Source organism: Ctenocephalides felis, unplaced genomic scaffold (genome assembly GCF_003426905.1).
Source record: "Ctenocephalides felis isolate EL2017-DRISC unplaced genomic scaffold, ASM342690v1 CF-g0.4_SCAFFOLD_03572, whole genome shotgun sequence".
NCBI classification, from domain to species: domain Eukaryota; kingdom Metazoa; phylum Arthropoda; class Insecta; order Siphonaptera; family Pulicidae; genus Ctenocephalides; species Ctenocephalides felis.
In genome coordinates this window covers 36,302,873-36,329,576 of record NW_020539726.1, presented here as the reverse complement: position 1 = coordinate 36,329,576, position 26,704 = coordinate 36,302,873, and the positions used below count along the sequence as shown (strand labels likewise).

The following is a 26,704-nucleotide window of genomic DNA, read 5'->3' as shown; positions in this document are numbered from 1 at the left end:
AATTCTTATAAATATTAGACAATGTTACAATATTTACAATAATCTATTTGAAAACATTCAGTATTCCTCGAACATTTCGTTACGGTACGGGAAGTTCCAGCAATTTGCCTTAAGGCACGATGCCACCCACCCCACTAGTTTTCAATTAGAAATGAGTGAGGTTTTAGTCTAATCATATTACACTTTGAGAAAAGAGACAAATTGTAGGAAATTATATAAGAAATCAAGTACAAGCTTCTACAAACAAACAAAATATTTAGAAATTTAGTTTTAAATATCCGATTACTGAAATTCACAAACTTTCATTTGAATTTTGCGCCATTAATTTGAATGCCAAAACAACGCCAACTTCACATGCCTTTTGTGTTTGCGCCAACGGCCGTTGAATTCAAATTCAAATTCAAACTCAAACAACTTCATACTGACAATCTTATAAATATATAATATGTTATTTTATAAATTATATTATATATTATATAACATATTTATATATTTATATTTATATATATATTATATATATATATATATATATATATATATATATATTAATATATTATGTATAGATTACTTTTAGACAATTAATTTGTTACCATTCCAAATAAATGCATTATTTGAAAAATAATTTTTGAAGATTTAAAAACTGTGTGATTTTATCCAAGTAAAAATAAAAGTTAATAATTATATCTTACCACTCATATTGTTATAATTATCATTATCACTTTGGGTAATATCGCTCTGCCTTTTATCGAGCAACCAAGCAACAGCCATGGCTCGATGCTCTCCCCATCGTTCGCAGGAAACTGCCCACTCACACAAAATTGAGACGACTGCTGAATCTTGTTCTGGATTCTGTGAAAAAAATATAATATAAATATATATATATATATATATATATATATTTAATTTGTAATAAGTGGTTACTTACATATTCCGTCCTGTTTTCTTTGGAAGTATTTTCAGTGTTATCCTTAAATGGTGTAAATATTTTTGCATATAGCGTGTCTAAAGAATTTGTAGTGTCCATTTTTTCAAAATTGTGTCTATCCAAAGCGTCCAAAGTGCTGAGAATTTTGCTTGTAGTGGTTCCTTGAATAAATTAATTTTGAAGTCAGAAAAAATGTGATTAAAAACATAATTACACATATGCTAAGACTAAAACAAAATCTTTTTTATTATTCATTATTTTTTGTGATTAACAATGGTTTGAATAAAATAATAAAAAAAATCATTTACTATACAACTATATGATAATATAAAACTATTCTGATATTTATAAATTAATAGGATTGGCAACCAAGTTATTACGGTTTAGTAGTTTAAAATAAAACTTTACTAAGAACACTTTTAGATCAATTTTATATTTTTTTTCAAATAAATGTAAATTGTAATGTAAAATGTAAATTCAAAATTATGTACAATGTAAATTAAAATTAAAATGTAAATTATGTTAAAATGTAGAATTATAATGTAAATTAAAATGTAAATAAAAATGTAAATTGAAATGTAAATTGAAATTTAAATTGAAGTTTAAATAAACATGTAAATTAAAATTAAAATGTAAAATATGATGTAAAATGTTAAATCTGAAGTAAAATGTGAAATGTAATGTGAAATGTAAAATTCAAATTAAAATAGAAAATGAAAATAAAATGTAAAAAATAAATAAAAATCAAAATGCATATAAAAATGTATAACAAAAATATAAATAAACATGTAAAATGAAAACGTAAATGTAAATAAGAATGTAAATTAAAGCGTGTAATGTAAATTAAAATGTGACATTTAAATTAAAATGTAAAATGTTAATTAAAATTAAAATTTAAATTAAAATGTAAAATGTTAATTAAAATCCAAAATAAAATATGAAAAGTAATGTAAAATATAAAATTAATAGTAATGTAAAATGTGAAATTTAAATTAAAATACAAATAGTAAAATCTAAATATATAAAATGTAAAATCTAGATTTATAAAACATAAATGTAAATAAAGACGTGTCTTTATTGAAATGTAAATTAAAATATAAAATGTAACTAAATATGTGTAAAGTAAATTAAAGTAAAAAATGTAAATTAAAATGTAAAATGTAAAATGTTACTAAAATGTAAATTACAATGTGAAATGTAAATAAAAATGTAAATTAAAATATGTAATTAAACATAAAATGTAAAATGTGAAATAAAAATGTAATTTTAAATTAAAATGTGAAATGTGAAATGTAAATAAAAATGTAAAATGTAAAACAAAAATGTAAATAAACATTTAAAATAAAAATGTATAACAAAAATTAAAATGCGATGTAAAATGTAAAAAAATATAAAATATAAAATAAAAATGTAATTTAAAATTAAAATCTGAAATGTGAATTAAAATGTGAAATGTAAATATAAAAGTAAAACGTAAAACAAAAATGTCAACTGAAATGTAAATAAACATGTAAAATAAAAATATAAATGTAAATAAAAATGCAAATTGAAATGTGTAATTTAAATTTAAATAGAAAAAACATGTGTAACGTAAATTAAAAAGTGAAATTTAAATTACAATGTAAAATGTTAATTAAAATCCGAAATAAAATGTGAAATAAAAAATTTAAAATAAAATAGAAAATGTAAATCAAAATGTGAAATGTAAATAAAAATGTAAACTAAAATGTAAATTAAAATATAAAATATATTTAAAAATGTAAGGTAAAATGTTAATTAAGTTGCAAATTAAACTGTAAATTAAAATGTAAAATATAAATTAAAATGTGAAATGTAATGTAAATGTAAATGTAAAATGTAAAATGTAAAATAAACGTGAACTAAAATGTAAAATGTAAATAAAAATTTAAAATAAGCATGTGGATAAAAATGTAAGGTGAAATGTAAATTAAACTGTATAAAGTCAAATATAAATAAAAATGTAAAGTAAAATGTAAAATGTGAAAGAAAAATGTAAACTGAAATGTAAAATAAACTCTAAGGTGAAATGTAAATTCAAATATAAATAAAAAAGTAAAAGAAAAATGTAAATTAAAATCTACGTTGAAATGGGATGTAAAATGTAAAAATAAAAATGGAAATAAAAACGTAAAATAAACATGTAAATTAAAAACATATTAAAAATTAAAATGTAAAATGTAGAATAAAAATTTCAACTGAAATATAAAATAAAAATGAATAACAAAAACGTAAAAAAACATGTAAAATAAAAATATAAATGTAAATAAAAACACAAATTAGAATATGTATCGTAAATTAAAATAAAAATGTAAAATGAAAATGTATAGTAAAAATGTAAATGTACATGAAAATGTAAAAAATAATTAAAAATAATCAGAAATAGAAATGTAAACAAAAATGTAAAATGTAAATATAAAATAAAATGTAATGTAATGGAAATTCAATTGTGAATAAATAAAATGTAAATATAAAAATATAAAATGTGAAATATAAAAGCAAATGTGAAATATAAAAAAAAAAAATCTAAATATATTAGGTTGTCAAATATCTCCCTTCCGCCTTTTTGTATTATAAACCAATAGCAAAAAAGCGGAAGGGAGATATTTGACAACCTAATATATATCAAAGCGAGGTGCAGTACTAACATATACAAAAAAATAAAACAACACTCTCATCAATCAGTAAAAAGTGAGAGTATTTTGTATATTTAGTACACAAGACGTACACCTATCAATTCTAAAACTACCAAAGATATTCTATATATTACTAATCCTAACTACCACAACCTGCACCACCAACTCAAATATTACTTATCAAGCTTTAAAACTTATTCTTTCGTTGATATTATACCTGTCTGCTTACCTGCAGAACTAGTCTGCCATTTGTCAGAGCACCATCGACCTTCCGCTTGCCTGGATCTTTGCCTGATTGCCTCTTCGGCTTGTCTTAAAGTTTGTCGTAGACTGGCATTGCTTATTGGTGTCTTTGTAGGCATCGGTAATAGAGAAGGACTGACTGGTAGTATGTCCAATGGGCTTCCGTGTAGAATGGAGTTGGTTTTTGGTTCTCCGATGCCACACCAAACTAGGGCAGTTGGACATTCGATGGAGATTACCTTGGGGTATAAAAGTTATGTAAAAAATTATAAAGTTAAATTTGGTGGTATTGGAATAGATATAAGATGGGGTAGGAATCAATTTTTTTTTTCAAAATCTACTTCATTTTCTCAAAATTTACGACATTTTTTTAAAATCTACGACATTTTCAGACGACTTGCAACATTTCCAAAAGGAAAAAAATGATAAAGTAAGATTTAGAGATATTGAAGTAAAAATATGCAGGGGTATGTTAGGAATTGATTTTTTGTCGACTAATATTGTTTTTATAAAGTAAGGTTAGTAAGCAAGGTTAGCAAGCAATAGTAATATATTGCATCAATGATTATTTTCACAAAATTTACAACACTCTCAGACAATTTGCAACACTCTTAGACAACTAAAGACTCTCTCAGATGACTAAAGGCATTCTCAGACGACTAAATGCACTCTCAGACGACTAAAGGCACTCCCAGACGACTTGCAACACTCTCTCAGACGACTTGCAACACTCTCAGACAAGTTGCGACACTCTCAGACAAGTTGAGACACTCTCAGACGACTTGAGACACTCTCGGACAATTTGAGACACTCTCAGACAATTTGCAACACTCTTAGACAACTAAAGACTCTCTCAGACGACTAAAGGCACTCTCAGACGACTAAAGACACTCTCAGACGACTAAAGACACTCTCAGACGACTAAAGACACTCTAAGACAACTAAAGACACTCTAAGACAACTAAAGTCTCTCTCAGACGACTAAAAGTACTCTCTCAGACGACTAAAGTCACTCTCAGACGACTTGCAACACTCTCTCAGACGACTAAAGTCTCTCTCAGACGACTAAAGTCTCTCTCAGATGACTTGCAACATTCTCAGACGACTAGCAAAGCTCTCAGACGAGCTGCAAAGCTCTCAGACGAGCTGCAAGACTCTCAGACAACTTGCAAGACACTCAGACAACTTGCAAGACTCTCAGACAACTTGCAAGACTCTCAGACAACTTGCAAGACTCTCAGACAACTCCACAAAGTTCAGAGAAACTCCACAACGTTCTCAGAGACTCCACAAAGTTCTCAGAGACTCCACAAAGTTCTCAGAGACTCCACAAAGTTCTCAGAGACTCCACAAAGTTCTCAGAGACTCCACAAAGTTCTCAGAGACTCCACAAAGTTCTCAGAGACTCCACAAAGTTCTCAGAGACTCCACAAAGTTCTCAGAGACTCCACAAAGTTCTAAGAGACTCCATAAAGTTCTAAGAGACCCCAAAACGTTCAGAGAGACTCTAAAAGACTCCAAAATGTTCTGATATACTCCAAGAGACTCCAAAATGTTCTGATAGACTCCAAGAGACTCCAAAACGTCCTGGGAGAAGCCGAGAGACTCCAAAACGTTCTGAGAGACTTCGAGAGATTCTAAGACGTTCTGAGAGACTCCGAAAGACTCCAAAACGATCTGAGAGACTCCGAGAGACTCCGAAAGACTCCAAAACGATCTGAGAGACTCCGAGAGACTCCAAAACGATCTGAGAGACTCCGAGAGACTCCAAAACGATCTGAGAGACTCCAAAACGTTCTGAGAGACTCCAAAACGTTCTGAGAGACTCCAAAACATTCTGAGAGACTCTAAAACGTTCTGAGAGACTCCAAAACGTTCTGAGAGCCTCCAAAACATTCTGAGAGACTCCAAAACGTTCTCAAAGACTCCAAAACGTTCTCAAAGACCCCACAACGTTCTGAGAGCCTCCAAAACATTCTGAAAGACTCCACAACGTTCTGAGAGACTCCAAAAAGTTCTGAGAGACTCCAAAAAGTTCTGAGAGACACCAAAAAGTTGTGAAAGAGTCCACAACGTTCTCAGACACTCCAAAACATTCTCACACATTCCAGAACATCCTGAGACACTCCAGAACATGAAAACATCCAGAGACAATCCAGAACATTCTGAGACACCTAAAAACATTCTGAAACACCTAAAAACATTCTGGGGTGCTCTAAAACATTCTGGGACACTTTACAGCATTTAGAACATGCTCTACTCTAGAACATGCTGAGACACTCCAAAACATCCTGGGACACTCCAAAACATCCTGGGACACTCCAAAACATCCTGGGACACTCCAAAACATCCTGAGGCACTCCAAAACATCCTGAGGCACTCCAAAACATTCCGAGACACTCTAAAACATTCCGAGACACTCCACAATAATTTGAGACAAGTAAAAACATTCCGAGACCGGCGTAAATTGCCCCAGATGGGGTAAAAATGGATTTTCTGGGGTAAAAAATATGTATATTTTATTGATATTTACTGTGTTTAATATGGGGGTAATCTCGTTTCGCCATGGGGATAATATGAGCTTAGACAAAAAAAATTTGTCGTAATGATTAAAAAAAAGAGTGCGCGTAAGGATCACACGCGATTGAAGTAAAACTTTTAATATTGTATGAGTAGGCAATTAAGATAAAAATAAAAAAAACATCATATTTGAATTTTAAAAATCATCTTTTAATAATCATATAGCATCAATAATAATAAGATCTCCTGAGCATCGGCACAGCTGTCCTACTGATATTAAGAGTTTGAATATGATGTGAAGCTTTCTTCCTAATTTTGTTACCTATCTTACCGGGAAATTCAAACCATAAACGTAGAAGTTCATCATTATCGCCACGTTCTATGTACACTAATTTTCCCACACAATCATTAGCTAAGCCATCACTTACATCGATATTAGTTGTTATTATGTAAAATTTATTCAAAAATAAAATTATTTCATACGGCAAAGCCCCGGTATCAATAACCGATTTTTTTGAAACTGCTGACGAATGTATGATTGTTGATCTGTCGCATGGCAACCTACATAAATATCCGTGGCAGTAGATATTATTTTGTCTTCAACGAGATTCAATATAAATTTATTATATTCCATGACACATTTATTCTCTAAGAAAAGTCTTATTCCATGAGGACATAACATAAAAAACGTGATTCAATTAATGCAAGTTCATATAGGGTTTAGCGGGTTTAGCGCTCGACTTACGCATGACATGACGCGATATGAGTGGATACTCGCGACATCAGCGCTTACGGCGTCGTAGTGTTCAACTACACGTTGGCATTTTCGTTGCATTTGTACGGATTTACACCCGTGTCGCGCCTAAAAATTTTTACACCCATATCGCGCCTAAAGAAGTTTTACTTCAAAAAGTTCCCCGACCACTGCTCTAGAACATTCTGAGATACTCCACAACGTCTTTAGGCACTTTCAGAAACACAAAATTCTAAAGCTCTCCACAACATCAGATTAAAAGTTTCACTTCAATACTAAAAATAACTTTAACACTCACCTGAATTATGCTGCTCAACTGCAAAATCAAATCCCGATGATGTGGACAATTCAAATACTCCGTAAACGTCATTTGTATAGGATTAACATTCGAATTTTTACCATCTTCCTTCCCGTCTTGTTTATTTTCATTCACCGCCAACAAAGTGCTTTCCGAAATATTATTACACATGTAAGCTAATTTCTTGGTGCAAGCGTATGCCAAACGTCTGCATAAAATCTCCGATTGCACAAATTCCGATAGATATTGCAAAGCCAGGGGCAAAAATAGTTTTAGAATTCCATCGTCCGATGGATGGGATCTCATTTTGTCTAAAAGTTCTAAAATCCAATTTAAAAATTCCTGGCGATCGAGTAAACCTTCTTCGTACAAATATTTTGCAAGTTGTACACAGTAGTTCCATTGTTTTAGGGACGTTTTGTGATCTTCAGGGGCTGTAAGAAATAAAATATATGGTATCGTGGCTTAAGGCAAATTGCTGGAACTTCCCGTACCGTAATAAAATATTCGAGGGAAAAAATCAGTAATCAATAAATATTGATGAATGGTTAATAATAATTGTTTTAAATATTTTCAAATAGATAATTATTCGTTAAACTAAATACTTCTTCTGTTGCAAAAATACTTCTGAATTACTATTATTATTATTATTATCGTTATTATTTTAATTATTATTTTTATATGATTGTTATTGTTAAAATACTTATTAATTAGTTAACTAAAAACTTCTAATTTAAAAACACTTACAAAATTGTGAAACAAAATATTTCTTTCAGTAAAATACCTACAAATTTGTAAAAAAAAACTAGTGAGGTGTATGGCATCGTGCCTTAAGGCAAATTGCTGGAACTTCCCGTACCGTAACGAAATGTTCGAGGAATACTGAATGTTTTCAAATAGATTATTATAAATATTGTAACATTGTCGAATATTTATAAGAATTATATAAACTGAATTGCAAAGTTAAAATTATTTATTTAAAGTATATTAGAACTTTAGTCAGAATTAAAAATAAAATCTAAATTAAATTAAATTAATCTAAAATAAAATACATGGAATCGTGTTTTGAGGCAAATTGCTGGAACTTCCCGTACCGTAATAAAATATTCGAGGGAAAAAATCAGTAATCAATAAATATTGATGAATGGTTAATAATAATTGTTTTAAATATTTTCAAATAGATAATTATTCGTTAAACTAAATACTTCTTCTGTTGCAAAAATACTTCTGAATTACTATTATTATTATTATTATCATTATTATTTTAATTATTATTTTTATATGATTGTTATTGTTAAAATACTTATTAATTAGTTAACTAAAAACTTCTAATTTAAAAACACTTAAAAAATTGTGAAACAAAATATTTCTTTCAGTAAAATACCTACAAATTTGTAAAAAAAAACTAGTGAGGTGTATGGCATCGTGCCTTAAGGCAAATTGCTGGAACTTCCCGTACCGTAACGAAATGTTCGAGGAATACTGAATGTTTTCAAATAGATTATTATAAATATTGTAACATTGTCGAATATTTATGAGAATTATATAAACTGAATTGCAAAGTTAAAATTATTTATTTAAAGTATATTAGAACTTTAGTCAGAATTAAAAATAAAATCTAAATTAAATTAAATTAATCTATAATAAAATACATGGAATCGTGTTTTGAGGCAAATTGCTGGAACTTCCCGTACCGTAATAAAATATTCGAGGGAAAAAATCAGTAATCAATAAATATTGATGAATGATTAATAATAATTGTTTTAAATATTTTCAAATAGATAATTATTCGTTAAACTAAATATTTCTTCTGTTGCAAAAATACTTCTGAATTACTATTATTATTATTATTATCATTATTATTTTAATTATTATTTTTATATGACTGTTATTGTTAAAATACTTATTAATTAGTTAACTAAAAACTTATAATTCAAAAACACTTAAAAAATAGTGCAACAAAATATTCCTGTCAGTAAAATACCTAAAAAATTGTAAAAGAAAATATTTATATTGTAAAAATACTTAATAATTATAATAATAATAATAACAATATAAGACACTTACATTTGTTAAAATATCTTAAAATATCCTAAAATATGTCAAATAAAATAATTATATTATAAAAGTATTGCAAAGTTTATTAAAATACTTATTAAATTTTTAAAAAATACTTGCAGCAAACAAACTAGTTATATTTAAGAAAAATTAAAATTAACTAAATATAAATAAGTTTATAGTAAATAAATCAAATAATAAATAAATAAGTAATAAAATAGCTAATTGTTAATTAAATTGTATTAAATCTGCAAAATATTGACTTGAGCCTTATTATAATATTATTATACCGACGGCTTGTAAAATAAATAAATAAATAAATAAATAAATAAATAAATAAATAAATAAATAAATAAATAAATAAATATGATTACTTTATATTTTATCGTTCATATATTATACAGTGACGACGTTATCGCACAAAACACTTAAGAATGTTTACATTAACAAGGGATGCCCTGAATGAATCCATCTGATGATGTTTCTTACGATTGCAATAACTCATATGAAATATATACATTTTTAAACTGAATTGTAAATTTAAAATTTATGTATTTTTATATACATATTTTCGACAAGTTTAAAAAAAATTTGAAATTTGTTTGAACCCTATAAGTGAACTTTAAAAATTAAAACTTTAAAATTTGGGTACGGAACCCAAAAAAATTGTAACAAAATTAGTACACATTATCAAAATCTTTATAAAATATCTGATAATTTGATGTGCATATGTCTAATAATCATTTTTGAATGCAGAAAGGCACTTTTTTGTACTTTTTACTCTGTATCTCCAAAACTGCTAGACCTGCCTTCCCAAAAATGTAATCAATTCTTCTTTTTACATACTACGGATATCATTTTATTGACGATTCTATCCTTTATTTTGTGCTCTTTTTATTAAATTTATATAATTGTTCATTATTATTACTGATGTTAATTATTTAGCAGTTGTAACAAATATAATAATTTAAAAAAAATTCTTTGCGTCAATACAAGTAAAGTGTTATTTGAATCATTCAAATCGGGCGCTCCGTTCTCTCAAAAACTGAATTACCGTTTTTGGCACGTTTTGCCCCGTATCTCCGAAACGGTTGGACCTGCCTTTGCCAAAAACTAAGCAGTACGTCTCATTATCAATAGGAATCGAATGTTTTTTGAATTATTCAAATTGGTTGATCCGTGCTCCCAAAATCGGCGACGAAAAATTACAATCCATTAGAATGAAAGGGCCTTATCTCATATTTTTTAGAATTATATAAACTGAAGTGCAAAGTTAAAATTATTAATAATTAATATTAATAAATAAGTTATATATAATTAAAGTATATAAGTGAGCTTTAGAACTTTAGCCAGAATTAAAATTAAAATCTTAATTTTCGACAAAAAAAATATTTTTTTGGGAATGAAAAAAAATTTAAATGGAAGTTAATAATGATTACTAATTAAGTTCCCGTAGGGTAAGTTATTGTAATCGTCCAAAAATCAAAATTAAAAATTTTTGCAAACGTTTCAAAGGTTTCTGAACATTGTGTATGTGTGGTTACAATTTTTCGTCGACGTTTTCGGGCGCACGAATCAACCGATTTGAATGGTTCAAAAAACATTCGATTCCTATTGATAGCGAGATGTGCTAATTAGTTTTTGGCAAAGGCAGATCCAGCCGTTACGGAGATACGGAGCAAATAGTGAAGAAAATAGAAATAGAGTTTTTGAGAAAACGGAGCATCCGATTTGAATGATCTAAAAAACATTCAATTAGTAACGATTGGGAGAAGAGGTGATTAGTTTTTGGCAAAGGCAGGTCTAGCCGTTTCGGAGATACCGAGCTAAATGTACAAAAAAATTGCAGTTTTATAGTGAACTAAGCGTCCGATTTGAATGATTTAAAAAACTTTCTGCTTGTATTGACAAAACAATTGCTTTTAAGGATGAAAAATTATTATATCTTTATTTTATTATCCATAAAATATTTTTGTAATTTTGGATTAAAAATTCAAAAAATCACCCAGGCTAAGCACAGTCTAAGCGCCACTCTGGTACAAATGTTTTCGTAAGTGCGTTTAGAATGTGACTATACAGGAGCGTTTTTTCAATTTTGTGTAAACTTATGAAAAATGTAAAAATGCCGCCAAGCAAAGCACAGTATAAGTGAAAATGTCGCACAGAATTATTTGCAAGTGCGTTTAGATTGTGACTATACAGAAGCAGTTTTTCAATTTTGTGTAAATTATTTGTAGAAATGTAATTTTTGTTTAAAAATTCAAAATAGTATCCAGACTAAGCACAGTCTAAGTGACAATCTGGAACAAATAGTGTCGCAAGTGCGTTTAGACTGTTTCTGTATGTAGCACTTTTCCAAATTTAGGCAAATTAATAGGAATGTAATTTTGAGGTAAAAATTCAAAAAAATCACACTATTCACAGTCTAAGTGACAACCTGGTACAAATATTTACGCAAATGCGTTTAGATTGTGACTATGCGAACGTTTTTTCAATTTTGTGAAAACTATTAAAAAATGTAAAAATGTCGCCGAGCAAAGCACAATCTAAGTGAAAATGCCGCACAAAATTATTTGCAAATGCATTTAGACTATAAGTTAGTAAATTAATAAAAATGTGTAATTTTGGACTAAAACATTCGAAAAATTACCCAGACTAAGCATAGTCTAAGTGATAATCTGGTACAAATATTATCACAAGCGCGTTTAGACTGTGAGTGTACTCTGGAAGCTCTTTTCCAATTTTAATTAAATTATAGAAATGTAATTTTGAGGTAAAAATGCAATACATTTTCAGTTATGTGGAAACTATTGAAGAATGTAAAAATACCGCCAAGCTAAACACCGTCTAAGCGAAAATGTGGAACAAAATTATTCGCAAATGCGTTTAGACTGTGACTATGAACGTTTTTTCAATTTTGTGAAAACTATTAAAAAATGTAAAAATGTCGCCGAGCAAAGCACAGACCAAGTGAAAATGCCGCACAAAATTATTTGCAAATGCATTTAGACTATAAGTTAGTAAATTAATAAAAATGTGTAATTTTGGACTAAAACATTCGAAAAATTACCCAGACTAAGCATAGTCTAAGTGATAATCTGTTACAAATATTATCACAAGCGCGTTTAGACTGTGAGTGTACTCTGGAAGCTCTTTTCCAATTTTAATTAAATTATAGAAATGTAATTTTGAGGTAAAAATGCAATACATTTTCAGTTATGAGGAAACTATTGAAGAATGTAAAAATACCGCCAAGCTAAACACCGTCTAAGCGAAAATGTGGAACAAAATTATTTGCAAGTGCGTTTAGACTGTGACTATATCGGAGCACTTTTCCAATTTTGTGTAAATAGACAACTATTTTTTTGAAATTGAATTAGTAATGATAAATTTACTTATGATTAACATCTGATTTGCTCAGATATAACAAGATAGAAAAAATAATGAAAGTTACAGTATTTGTAATGATATTTGAAAACATTCAGTATTCCTCGAATATTTCGTTACGGTACGGGAAGTTCTAGCAATTTGCCTTAAGGCACGATGCCATAACAACTAGTTTAATTCATATTTCTATTATCTTACTTGTGGTTGGTAAAGCAGGCGATGGCATGCTCGGTGGAGTCATATTGGGAACATGATTCGAAGAAACATGATTTGGAGTCGAACTGCCGGTCTTGTCCTTTTCCTTTTCTTTGTCGCCTTTGTCTTTGTCGAGCAAACCATGGTTGTAATATTCGAATAGTTTTGGTAACTGGTCTTTGAGGAATTTTATTAGGGTTCCTGTCCATTCTGCAAAGATAAAAGACAAATGATAAATATATATATATATATATATATATATATATATATATATACATACTAGCTGACCCTGTATAAATATAAATATAAATATAAGCATACTAGCATACTATCTGACCCGGCAAACGTTGTTTCGCCATAAAAAATATTTCTAGTATAAAATGTTTAGTACGAAAATAACTAACTGATCGCAAATGTGGTGCACAAGTAAAAGAAGTATGATTTTATAATTTTTAACTTCCCGAAGGAGAAGTTTATGTTTTCATCAAAAAATCCGATTCGCTAATTTTATGTTTTCTCGACGTTTCAAGCCATTCTGAATCGAATGAGACCAAATTTAGAAAAAGTATGTGTGTGTGTGGTGTGTGTGTGTGTGCGTGTGCACCAACAGATTTTTTGCCGTAAATCGCCGTTTTCTCAAAAACGGCTGGACCGATTTTAAAAATTTAAAAGCCATTCGATGTATCTCGATGAGGACTATTGTTTGTCAGTTTTGTGCGACGATCGGCCAAACCGTTTCTTCGTAAATAGCAGAGAAGTGAAAACTCTTTCGTCCACGTTTTAGCCCGCAGTTATGAATCGATTTTGAAAATTCAAAAACCGTTCGAAAGATATTGGTTGGGAATCGTGCTGATTAGTTTTTGGTAGAGATCGGCCGGGCCGTTTTCTTGTAATAAAGTTTTAAAAAAAAAAATTCGACGATTTTTATGATTATTTTTTTGACGATAGATACCATAGTCTTCTATATCATACTAAAATATTACGGCCCTACGACAACTGGTTCAGCTTTAAAAATTCGTCAAAGTTTGCAAAAATCAGTATGGTCTTTTTGGCATTTGTCAAAATTAGACTTTTGATCGACAATTTCTCAAAAACGCCTGAACCGATTTTAGAAATTTAAAAGCCATTTGATGTATTTCGGTGAGGACTATCGTTTGTCAGTTTTGTGCAACGATCTGCCAAGCCGTTTCTTTGTAATTTGAAAAAAAGTGTTGAACTTTTCGTCCACATGTAAGCTCATCCTACCGAACCGATTTTGAAAAATCAAAAACTGTTCGAAAGATATCGTTTGGAAATGATGCTGATTAATTTTAGGTGAAAATCTACCGAGCCGTTTTCTTGTAATTAACTGTTGAAAAAAAGTGTTAAATTTTCGTCCACATTTAAGCTCATCCTACCGAACCGATTTTGAAAAATCAAAAACTGTTCGAAAGATATCGTTTGGAAATGATGCTGATTAATTTTAGATGAAAATCTACCGAGCCGTTTTCTTGTAATTAACTGTTAAAAAAAAATTTAAGCCTTTTTTCATGGAACTTTTTTTGGCGATATACATCATGGTCTTATAGAACTTACTGTAATATTACGGCCTTACGACAAGTAGTTTAATTTTAAAAATTCGTCGAACTTTGCTAAAATTATTATCGTTTTTTTTAAAGTAGGATTGATGAAGTATATTATTTACACTTTTTTTTTGATTAAGTCGATTATTTACACATATCGGGAAGTTCATGTAATTTGCCTCAAGGCTAAATACCAAACCAACTAGTTAATTACAATTTTAAAATATACCGAGTTGTTGTATAGCTATATTGTGTTAGACAGTATTGAAGATTATTTAATTTACAACATATTTATCAAATATACTATTACATCACTGTAAATAGTTTAGAAGTTATGGATGATGCAACGAATAATTGTACCTTAGTCATATTAATCCTTTCCCTTCTAATTTTGCAGTAAACCAAGTAGCTTTAGAGTCTTATTGTTAGACAAAATTGTTAGTTATTAAGTTTTGCACAAATTCGTCATATTCACTATTTTAATCCGACAATTAGTTTAAAAGTTATAAACAATGTAACAAATAATTGCACCTCTTCAATATGCCTTAAGAGTTGTGAGCGTTAAGTTCATAGACGGGGCATTAATTTGATTTTATAATTTTTTTATAGATGGTTTACCCACTGCAAAGCACGTTACATATAAATATCTCTTAATTAATAGTCTTTGCAAGTGCCAACCTAATATGAAACTGATTCTATTTAAATTGAATTGGCACCATTTAAAGTTTTAAGATTTTGATATATTATTACCTCCTTTGATATATTATTATCCGATAATTTATTTTTAAATTATATTGTTATGTGGAATTCCCAGAGAATTTACTGCGATTGAAAGAAAATGAGAGAGTGCAAAATTTTACATCTTTGCCCTAGATTTTTATGGTACCTATAGTTTCCTATCAAAAACCGTTGTATCTTCAGATTTTAATATTCAATATCTCTATTTCTTCGCAAAAATTGCTCTTTATGCAAACCATTTATAAACTTTATACTGTTTGGGCGCATCGGGAAATATTTGTACAAAGGGAAAATGGGAGGGGCAGACAACCCTTGATAAAAATAAATTGTTTTTGTTGAAGTAAAATTAATGCTTTATCATAAGATCAGAAAAATATCAATTAAAATTCAGTATAAAAAACACTCACTGACTAAAAGTGTGGTAAAAAATTATTCTATTACTAAGTTATGAAATAGAGATTTGTGGAAGGAGGGTGAAAATTTAGAATTGTATGCATTTTTTTAATTCTATATTATGAAAATTAAAATTTAAAGAAAATTGGTTCCAAAATTTAAAAAAAAAGTTAGGCTGGACAACCCTTGGTAAAAATAAATAGGTGTTTGAAGTAAAACGAGTTGTATATATTTTGTCAATTCCGTACTAAAAAAATTATAATAAAAAAAATTGATCTCTTAATTGAAAAAATGTGTTGGAAAACCCTTAATAAAAATAAATTGTTTTTTCAAGTAACATTTAATCATCTCAAAAAAATCTTAACTAAAATTATGTCAAATAAAGGTCAAATTAAAACTAAAAGAAAATTGATTTCAAAATTTAAAAAAATAAAGGTGGACAACGCTTGATAGAAATAAATAGTTTTTTGAAGTAAAGAGAGTTGTATATATTTTGTAATTCTGCATTAAAAAAATTAAAATAAAGAAAATTGGTTAAAAAATTTGAAAATGATGTTAGGGGTGGACATTCCTTGATAAAAATAATTAACATTTTGAAGTCAAAAGAAATGTATGTATTTTGTCAATTACGCATTAAAAAAATTAAAATAAAAAAAGTTGACGCCAATATTAAAAAAGCATTAGGAATGGACAACCTTTAATAAAAATAAATTGTAATTTAATATAAAATTTAAGCATTTTCTTCAAGCGCAAAAATCTGAACTAAAATTATGCCAAAAACATTTAACGACTTAACGCGGGATAAAAAATGATTGAATCACTAAAATGACTATAAAAAAATAGGGGTTGGAGATAAAAAAGTAAAAATTTAGTGGTTACTATATATTTTTAGAAATAATTTTTTTAGGCAAGACACATAATACAGCTGTTCAAAGAATGAGACTGTATTGCCAGCAAAATAGTCAAAAAAAAACAAACAGTCAATGAATATATCTTAATTTTAATTACATGAAGTAATGGATTATTTATTATTTATAAAAATTAGGACAATAAATGGGAGAAAACGACTAACGAATGAAACAAAACACTTTCAATCGTTTAGACACATTATAAAACAAGAAGAAATTGATGATTCAATGATATTTCACTGTTCTCGTTCATCTCATTTCATAAATAATTATAAATTGTTATATTACAGCTATCAACTATGTGAGCGAATGTTATAGAATTCATTAATCAGCAATTACTTCATTTTTCTAATGAAGGTTCAAATCCTAATTGCTAATTACAATGACAAACCGATCATGTCATATTTGAAGTATGACTTTAATCACATTATTGTTTTTAAATATTATACATATTTTTAATGCTATTATAAATATATAAATTATAATTTATCATTATATAAATGTGTATAATGGTTGGCACTAATAATTGTCTGCATCACGACGAGTGTTACCAAATTACTAATGAAAATTACGCAAAGTTGTTATATGATGTATTTATTTTTAACTTAAATGCCATCTCGTATGATAGCAAAAAAGTTTTACTTCAATTGCTTGTAAACCTCTATTTTTTCTATTTATATATAAGGCTTGTTATATATAAGTAAGATATAAATGAGTGCAAACTCATATAAACCAAAATTATCTGGTATGTAGATTAAATTAATCTTGTTTTCCAAAGTTTTTAGTTTATTATTAATTATTATATTATTTTTTATACCTGTTGTAGGATCAGGTAAACGATCGCTTCTTAATCTTAGCCTCAGATACAGCAACAGTATACGCAGAGCTCAACTTAATAAACCAAGCAGCCCTCGACATAGCAACCCCATTCTCACACAACATCATAAATATCTCCTCCTTCTTATTAAAATTAGGAGCCTTCTTCGCTAAATTTATCAGTGGTTTAGTACCAGCAAGATCCTTGAACCAAGAGTCTATCGCTGCTTTAGTTCGAGCAGTAGCTGGCCAAAAATTGTCCTTCGGGTTGATCTGTTGTCTTTCCTACCAGATTCGGGTAAAGTCATAAGTTCCTCCTTTTTGGCCATGATTGCGTTAAAATATTGGCCGACTTTTGTGGCTGTGACATTGCAGTTTCTGGCACTTCAAATTCGTCAGTCAATTGTTGCATTTTGTTGCATTGTAGCAAATTAACATCCTTGAGCACTTGGGTTAAAATATAAATAAGATAAAATGGGTAAAACATTTTCTAAAACTTAAACTATATATTTGAATTCACTACATTATTATACTAGGTTAAAATTATTATATCTAAGTCGTTTGAATTAAAATTTTTAATAAATAAATTAACATGATAACCTATCCGGCCATGTTTGTGTGACGGACACGAAGCTGTCAAAGTTTTAAGATGGACGCTTTCACACGACATCGTTTTGCCGGAACGGCACGAAAGGAAACGAGAGTAAAAATTCAAAAAAAGAACGTTTTTTCAATTTATATTTATATTTATATTTATATTTATATTTATATTTATATTTATATTTATATTTATATTTATATTTATATTTATATTTATATTTATATGTTTTATTTTAGATTTATATTTAGATTTATATATTATATTTAGAGGGAGATTTATATTTATATTTTATTTCTATTTTATTTAGATTATATTTATCTTTAGATTTAGATTTATATTTATATTTATATTTAATATTTATATTTATATTTAGATTTAGATTTATATTTCTATTTATCTTTAGATTATATTTATATTTATATTTATTGTATATTTATATTTATATTTATATTTATATTTATATTTATATTTATATTTATATTTATATTTATATTTATATTTATATTTATATTTATATTTATATTTATACTTATATTTACATTTACATTTTACATTTCATATTTATATTTTACATTTTACATTCGACATTCTACATTTGACATTTTATATTTGTATTTTACATTTTACATTTATATTTATGTTTATATTTATATTTTTAAAAAACATTTATTTCATATTTTTTAAATTTAACTGTTCAAGAATATGTGTGCAAGAGGATTTTTAACTAGTGGTGTATGGCATCGTGCCTTAAGGCAAATTGCTGGAACTTCCCGTACCGTAATGAAATATTCGAGAAATTTTAAACGTTTTCAAATACATTATTACAAATATTGTAACTTATACATGTTTGTTATAAAAATAAATAAACAAAATTTATTCAATCGAATTTAAAATGTAGGACATTGCCTAATGTTTATAAGAATTATATAAACTGAAAAGCAAAGTTAAAATTGTTTATTTGAAGTATATAAGAGAGCTTTAGAACTTCAGCTAGATTTAAAATTAAAAATCCAATATTTTCTAATTGCGACTGTTTGAAATAAAAAGATTTTTTTTACTTCTTTTTAGGCTTTCGATTTTTTTTTTTTGAAATAGTAAAATTTAAAATTTGGGCATGAGGCTAATATATGCCAGAGAGAAGTCTATAAAAAAGCTTGTGTGAAAGTTTCAAGTAAATCGGTTTATTAGAACTAGAGAAATCGTGGAAACAAAATTAAAAAAAAATGTTTTTCGTTTGTTTCGTATTTTTAAAAATTAACTGTTCAAGAATATGTATTAGTAAGAGGATTTTTAAAAATTTGAACTATTTTCAGAAATACAGCTGTTTGAGCATGATAATCCCCTTATGTTTAATTTTTTAATCGCGTTTTTCTCAAAACCGTCTTTTTCAATAAGATGCCCACGATTTCTCGAGTTTTGCTAAACCAATTCACTTGAAATTTTCAAAGAATCTTCTTTATGGACTTCTCTCTGGTATATATACTAGCCTCATACCCAAATTTAAATATTGACTATTTTTTAAAAAATCGAGAAACTCAAAAAAGTGATGGAAAATTGATTTTTTTAGACTAATAAATTTTTTTTAAGATGTGCATGGTTACGAGTCAATTTTTTGGGACCCCCAATTCAACAACCGCTAAATTATAAAATTAATAACTTTTTTTTAATATTCAGGATTGGGGGTTAAAACGTGGTCGAAAAATGTTATACGTTTCTGCTCTGATCTATGTCCAAAACTAATCAGTACGATTCCCAAATAATATCTATCAAATAGTTTTTGAATATTTAAAATCGAGTCAGAATTTTTGGTTAAAACGTGGACGAAAATTTTTCACTTTTCCTTTAGTTACTAGGGAACGGTTTAGCTGATCGTCGCGCTATTTTTCATCAAGATACATCGAATGGTTTTTAAATTTTTGTAATCGGTCCAGCCGTTTCTGAGAAATTGTCGACGAAAGGTCAAAAATCGGTTCACTAACACACATATTTTGAATCCAATTGTTGGTCTCTTTCGATTCAGAATGGCTTGAAACGTCCAGGAGAAAACTTCTCCTTCGGGAAGTTAATAAAGAAATTTAACAAAATTCTAAATGCTGAAAAGAAAAAACAACAAATGTTTACGGAAATTGGATTATTATTTTTTGTAAAATAATTTTTAGAATTTTGAACATGCTGTATGATGACAAACATACAGTGTCAAGATGCAAATAAATATTTCAAGAATGTTTTGACGTCAAACAAAAAAATCTAAAGTTTATAAATAAATTGATATTTCGAGTGTAGAAGCAAGATTTTTTTTTAAAAAAAGAGTGCGCGTAAGGTTCTCACACGATTTAAGTAAAACTTATTTGCTACTGTACAAGATGGCATTTAAGTTAAAGATAAATACATCATATAACAATTTTGAATAATGTTTATTAGTTATATGGTAACACTCGTGTTGCACACATTTATTAGTGTCGACCATTATACACATTTATATAATAATAAATTATAAATTATATATTCATAATAGCATTAAAAATAAGTATAATATTAAAAAACGATAATGTACTTAAAGTCATACCTCAAATATAACATGATCGGTTTGTCATTGTAATTAGTATTTAGGACTTGACCCTTTTTTAGAGAAATGAAGTAATTACTGATTAATACATTCTATAATGTTCGTCCACATAGTGGTTTATGTTAAACAACGCCTAAATAAATATTGTTTTCGAACCTTCATTCATCATGTAATAATTGTGTTTGAAGAACTTCATGTAATTAAAATTAACATGCATTTATTGACTGCTTGTTTTTTTTTACTTTTTCGCTGGCGATATAATCTCGTTCTTCAAGCAGCTATTGTATGTGTCTTGCCTATAAAAATATTTTCCATTTCAATAACTTTAAAGATTTATAGAAACTACGAATAATATAGAAATAATTTCTAATCAATAAACTTACGTTTAGTACACGGCACAAATGTTTAATTTGTTTTATTATTTTCCAGGAACAGAGTAAAATATTTTTTAGATTCAGGCATTTTTATTAAATCAAGATTTGTACTACGATGTAACTTTAAAATGTTTATTTATCTATGCCGTACGCATACAACGACAGATCTCTATTCACATACACGACGTCTAATCACTATCGACTCGTATTTAAATGTTCTCATCGACAGCGAATGACGTATAGTTTTGCCGCAACGCACTTCCGTTGCATTTGTACGAATTTACACCATAGTCGCGCCTAAAAAAGTTTTACTTCAATAAAAAAGATTATTAATCTAGAATGATGTCGCTATTGTATACACTATGAATAAGTAAAAAATGAATTTTGGACAAAATGGTGACTGTTTGAAAAAAAGGATCAACTTATTTCCGAAAATAATTGAAATTTTAAAAAATCTTCTCGTACACATATTCTTAATTAGTTAAATTTAAAAAATATGAAAAAAAGAAAACATTATTGTTTTGAATTCCGATACTAGAATTACTCCTTAATAATCATATACGAATTGATTTTTTGTGTACCGAATTATTATATAAAATAATTTTTTTATCAAATTACTGTTTAATCGCGCCTAAAAAAGTTTTACTTCAAAAACCTCATACAATTTTCACCGTCAATTATCCTACAGTGTGCAACACACTTTAGCACCGATAAAACAGTCTCCATCTCATCCCACAAACCTAGCAAAAACTCAAACCTTACACAACTGCACATTGCCAACCTTCGTCACAAACACCAGCGCTCTTCTCTCATTGGCCGACGTTAGCAATTACCCCCACCGCTCTCGCACAGTGTGAAAGGCAAAGCCGTGTATCTTGATTTTTGAAATCAGAACGGTTTATTTGGGAACTGTGGCTCGTCGCGTAATAATAGTTAGACGAAATAATAATAGAAATAAATAAATAATTATAGTAAAAGTCAGTGAAAATTATTTTAAATGTATTTTATGTGTTAATAAACAAAAGTGTTTGACTAAAAGTTTACGCTAGTGGTTTCCTTCGATGGGTGAGGGTATAGTGCATGGTAGTAATTTGTCTCATGACTAGATCCACACTCATCCAAAGAGATTACGATTTAAAAACCGACTTTCAAACAAATGTGCAAAATTAAGTTTTAAACAAACAAAAGTTTATTACAAACAGTTTTTTATTACCAAGAGTCTTTTACTATTGTGGTTGTTCGGTAGACAGAAAGCGTTCGTATGTCGACGTTTCTGTTCATCGAATGAGCGCAGAATTCATCGCAGTAATGGCGGCCTATATTTATTTACATTGTTTGTTATCACGATTGGATGCGAATTTTTTCAAGTATTTGATTTGTTGTAATATTTATTGTATATAGAATATTGTATGTTCGGTTGTTTAGGTGAGTTTAGTTGTTTGTTTGTGAGCGCGGCAAAATTTAACGGTCTTTATACCTGCGCAGACCCGACGAGAAGGGTCGCTTTCACAATGGACGTTTTGTGTTTGGACAGGTTCGAAAATCTTGATTTATAATGGCTGGATAAGGAATTATACATTTCGAATACAATATTACAGTTCGAAATTTTTTGTACATGTTTTATTTTCGTGGTATATTTTGTAAATTAACTAAATTTTATAGCGTTTTGAATATATATAGTTACAAGTAAAAGTTTTTTTTTCATTTTGCCTCCAATTAAAAACCGACATGAAGTTAGAATTTTTGTTAGAAGGTAGCGCGGGAATTTTAAAAAGTCTTTTGTAGCGAAAGTGAGCATTTTCATGTTAATTTTATTTTAATCGGTTTTGTATTCATTTGTTGAATTTCTTTGTATGAGAACACATCTAAATATGTTCAATATATTTCAAAATGTATTTTTGTTATACGAAAAAGTAACAAAGAATCTTCTGATTCGAAAATCTTGTTTTATAGCCTCAAGTTAGGAACCGACGCGAAGTTAGCGCGGGAATTTAAAAAAAATGTTTTGACAAAAATGCGCATTTTTAGATTTAATTTTGGAAATAATAACTTCGTGTAAATTACTTCTAAAGATGTTAGATTTTGCTTTTATAATATATTTCTTGTAATATCTATAAGATCTTATTTATAAATCTATGTATTATTTTACATTTTGCTTTAAGTTAGTAACTGTCGTGAAGTTAACGCGGGAAGTTTAAATGACATTTTTTAACAAAAATGCGCATTTTCAAAATTTCTGAAATAATATTTTTTACGTATAAATAAACTCTAAAACTATGTTAAATATATTTCAATTTCAATATATTTCTTATTATACATCCAACAAATTTTTGTATATGTTTTATAGTAAATATCGCAAAAATATTTTTTTTACATTTTGCCTTTAGTTAGGATCCTACGTGAAGTTAGCGCGGGAATTTTGAAAAAATGTTTTTTTAACAAAAGCGCATTTTTAGATCAATTTTTCAAAATATTTTCTTTGTGTAAAATAATTCTACAATTAATTTTTATTACATTTTATTTATAATATTTATAATTTCATAATTTTTTTATCTCCAGTCCAGTAGCGGACATGACGCGAAAATTTTCAATACAAGTTTTAAGATGTCTTCTTGTTCGAATATCTTATTTTGTAATGGATGAATACATATTACAGTTCATAAATATTTATTTTTATTTCGTAGTATATTTCAATAATGAACTAAATTTTACAACGTTTAAATATAATATATATATAGTTACAAGTAAAAGTTTTTTTACGTTTTAAGTTAGTAAGCGTCATGAAGTTAGCGCGGGAATTTTAAAAAAGTATTTTTAACGAAAATGCGCGTTTTTAGATTGATTTTTCAAACTAATATTTTGTTCGTGTAAATTTGTTCTAAATATGTTAAATTTATTTCAAAATGCAGTTTTGTTGTTTTACCTCAAGTCTGGTAGCGAAAATTTTCAATACAAAAAATTACAAAATATCTTCTGGTCGAAAATCTTGTTTTATAATGGATGAATACATATTGCTGTTCAAAAATTTGTTTGTGTGTATTTTATTTTCAAATTCTATTTCGTAAATTAACTAAATTTTACAGCGTTCAAATATATATAGTTACAAGTAAATTACACTATTTTTTTACATTTTGCCTCCAGTTAGGTACCGACGTGGAATTTAGCGCGGGAATCTTAAAGAAGTTTCAACAAAAATGCGCATTTTCAGATTTAATTTTATTTAAACAATGTGTCCATCGGATTTTTATATTTATTTATTGAATGTACAAAATGTTGAATTATTTTTGTGTTATTTTACTTCATGTACAAATGCGACATAATACGGGAATTTTTAATACAAAAATAATTACAAAATATCTTAAAACTGCATAATTCTTTTTAAGATTTATTGATATGAAATTGTTTATTATGTGAATATTTTCTGTTTTTTACGTAAATTAGTTCTTAAACATCAAAGTATTTTTTTTATTTTAAAATATAAAAATATATTTTGTTTGTATTTGCCGCCGGTCGGCAACGGACGTGACGTTAGCGCGGGAAGACTTTTTTTTTGATAAAAATACAATTTTAGGATGAATGAAATGAATTTTATTTTGAATAATATTACAAACATCATAACTTACATTATTTTTAAATTTGTGGATTTTTTGTTAAAGTTTCTTTTAGCTTCATTATTTGTTCCGTAGGATGCATTTGCTGTTCTAAAAACTTCATATTATGGTGAAAAACTATATTTAAAAAAATGTGTATTTATACATTTTGAAATATATTTTTGTAACATTTTGTCAAAAATATCTAAAAATGTTCGTACGTATAATCTTATCTACAAGTGTAAATGCAAGAAGTATTTTATGAAAGTTTATGAATTTATAACAATGGACGTTTTTTGGATTTGATTTTTTTGGGGAATACAATCGTTTCTATAACTTCAAAACATCTGGATAAAATTTAGTTATTAAATATTCTCAATAGTATAAGAAAAATACTACAAAATATATAGTAATGAATTAAATATATAATGTAACGGACGTGACGTAGCGCGGGTAATTTCAAAGTTTGTTTTTGATAAAATTACATATTTCAAGAACAAAATTTCAACAGAATTATATTTATTAATTCAACAATCTCAATCTTCAATATAAAATAATTTTTGTCGTCAATAATTTCCAAATATCTTCAATACACAACAAAAAAATTACAAACCGTTTTTAGGTTCGACATTTTTTATTCGGTGCATAACATTCTCGGACATTTTTTTTTCTTGGATACATCTACATTTCTTTTTTCAAATAATCTTTGCATATTTTATTTCTTAAACGTAATTTACTTGATATAAAAATTTTCCGTTATATTTTCCGCGAGAATTTTCTAACAAATTTTTATTATTTATGGCAATTTTCCAGGACAAAGTTTCCACAAAATAAAATTATATTTATTACTAATTTATTACTTTTTATTATAATAATTTAATCCTATTATAGAAGGTAAACCAATGTTTTTTTCTTATTTAATTATAATATATTAATTTATAATAATGTGTAATATTAATTAATACAAACTTTATTTGCATTTTTTGAGTACTTTAGTTTTTGAATATCATTAATTCTCGCGCCAAAAAATCTTTACCAGCAACTTTAAACTAATTCTAAATATTTATTTACAGTATTGGAGACCGATTTTATAAATATTTTGATAATTAATAAAAATAAGTAATACATTCATTATAGTTTTATTTAATTTCTGCAAATTTTATGTGATTTTTCATTGTCCGAATTTAAAAACAATCTTAATATTTTACAAATTTAATAAAAATTGTAATGATAAATTTAATAAACGTTTATTAAACATATTTTAGTAATAGTTTTGATATTTAATAAATAAATATTTTGAATTTTTCAGCAAAACCGATTAATAATAATTCCTAATATTCATGCATATTGTGTGTATAAAAACATTTTTAAAAATTAGTACTTAAATACGTGGTGTATTTGATTGATATATTATTAATTCATACAAAATTTAATTTTAATAAATATTTTACAATACATTTTTAAATATTTAAATATTTTTACTGTGAAAAAGGTGCAGGTGTAATTAAAACAAATACATTATTTTTCCTGTGTAATTCTAATATTATAACAGATTTGCTAATTATAATATAAAATAGTGTATTTTATATATCCATATTTTTATAAGCAAATCTTGTAGTTTCTACAGATAATTCTTTCAAAAATCCTTGAATATTTCAGTACACCCTGTTGTGATATTTCTAAGAAACATCTGCCTCTTGAAAGTCTGCGTTCGCAATGCTTTCTGGTATTTGAACAAACCGGCGTCATGCTAAGGCCACGTACACACGATGCATATTTTTTATAGTTGAAGGTTTGACAAAACAATTGTTTTTGGAAAAAAATCGTTTTATTTCAATTTTTTTATTTTTGTATATCGAAAATAATTCAGGATTATATTTTAATTCTGGCTAAAGTTCTAAAGCTCACTTACATACTTTTATTAAATAATTTTAACATTGTAATTCAGTTTATATAATTCCTATAAATTAAAATTAAAAAATGTTACAGTATTTATAATGATATATTTGAGAACATTTAATATTCTTCAAATATTTCATTACAATATGGGAAGTTCCAGCAATTTGCCTTAAGGTACGATGCCATACACAACTAGTTAGAAATTTGTACTGAATACCTATAA

General features: G+C 27.4%; 1 protein-coding gene across 1 annotated transcript in view; it reads right to left on the bottom strand.

The window, feature by feature from the left end:
- LOC113388436 (mediator of RNA polymerase II transcription subunit 12-like) overlaps positions 1–26,704 on the bottom strand; it is a 284,310-nt gene that overhangs the window by 67,151 nt on the left and 190,455 nt on the right. The window contains exons 2-4 of the mRNA XM_026625813.1: positions 13,038–13,244; positions 7,395–7,828; positions 3,809–4,061 (exon numbers count right to left, since the gene is read on the bottom strand). Of these exons, the coding sequence (XP_026481598.1) occupies positions 3,809–4,061; positions 7,395–7,828; positions 13,038–13,244 (894 nt within the window). The remainder of the gene's footprint in view (positions 1–3,808; positions 4,062–7,394; positions 7,829–13,037; positions 13,245–26,704) is intronic.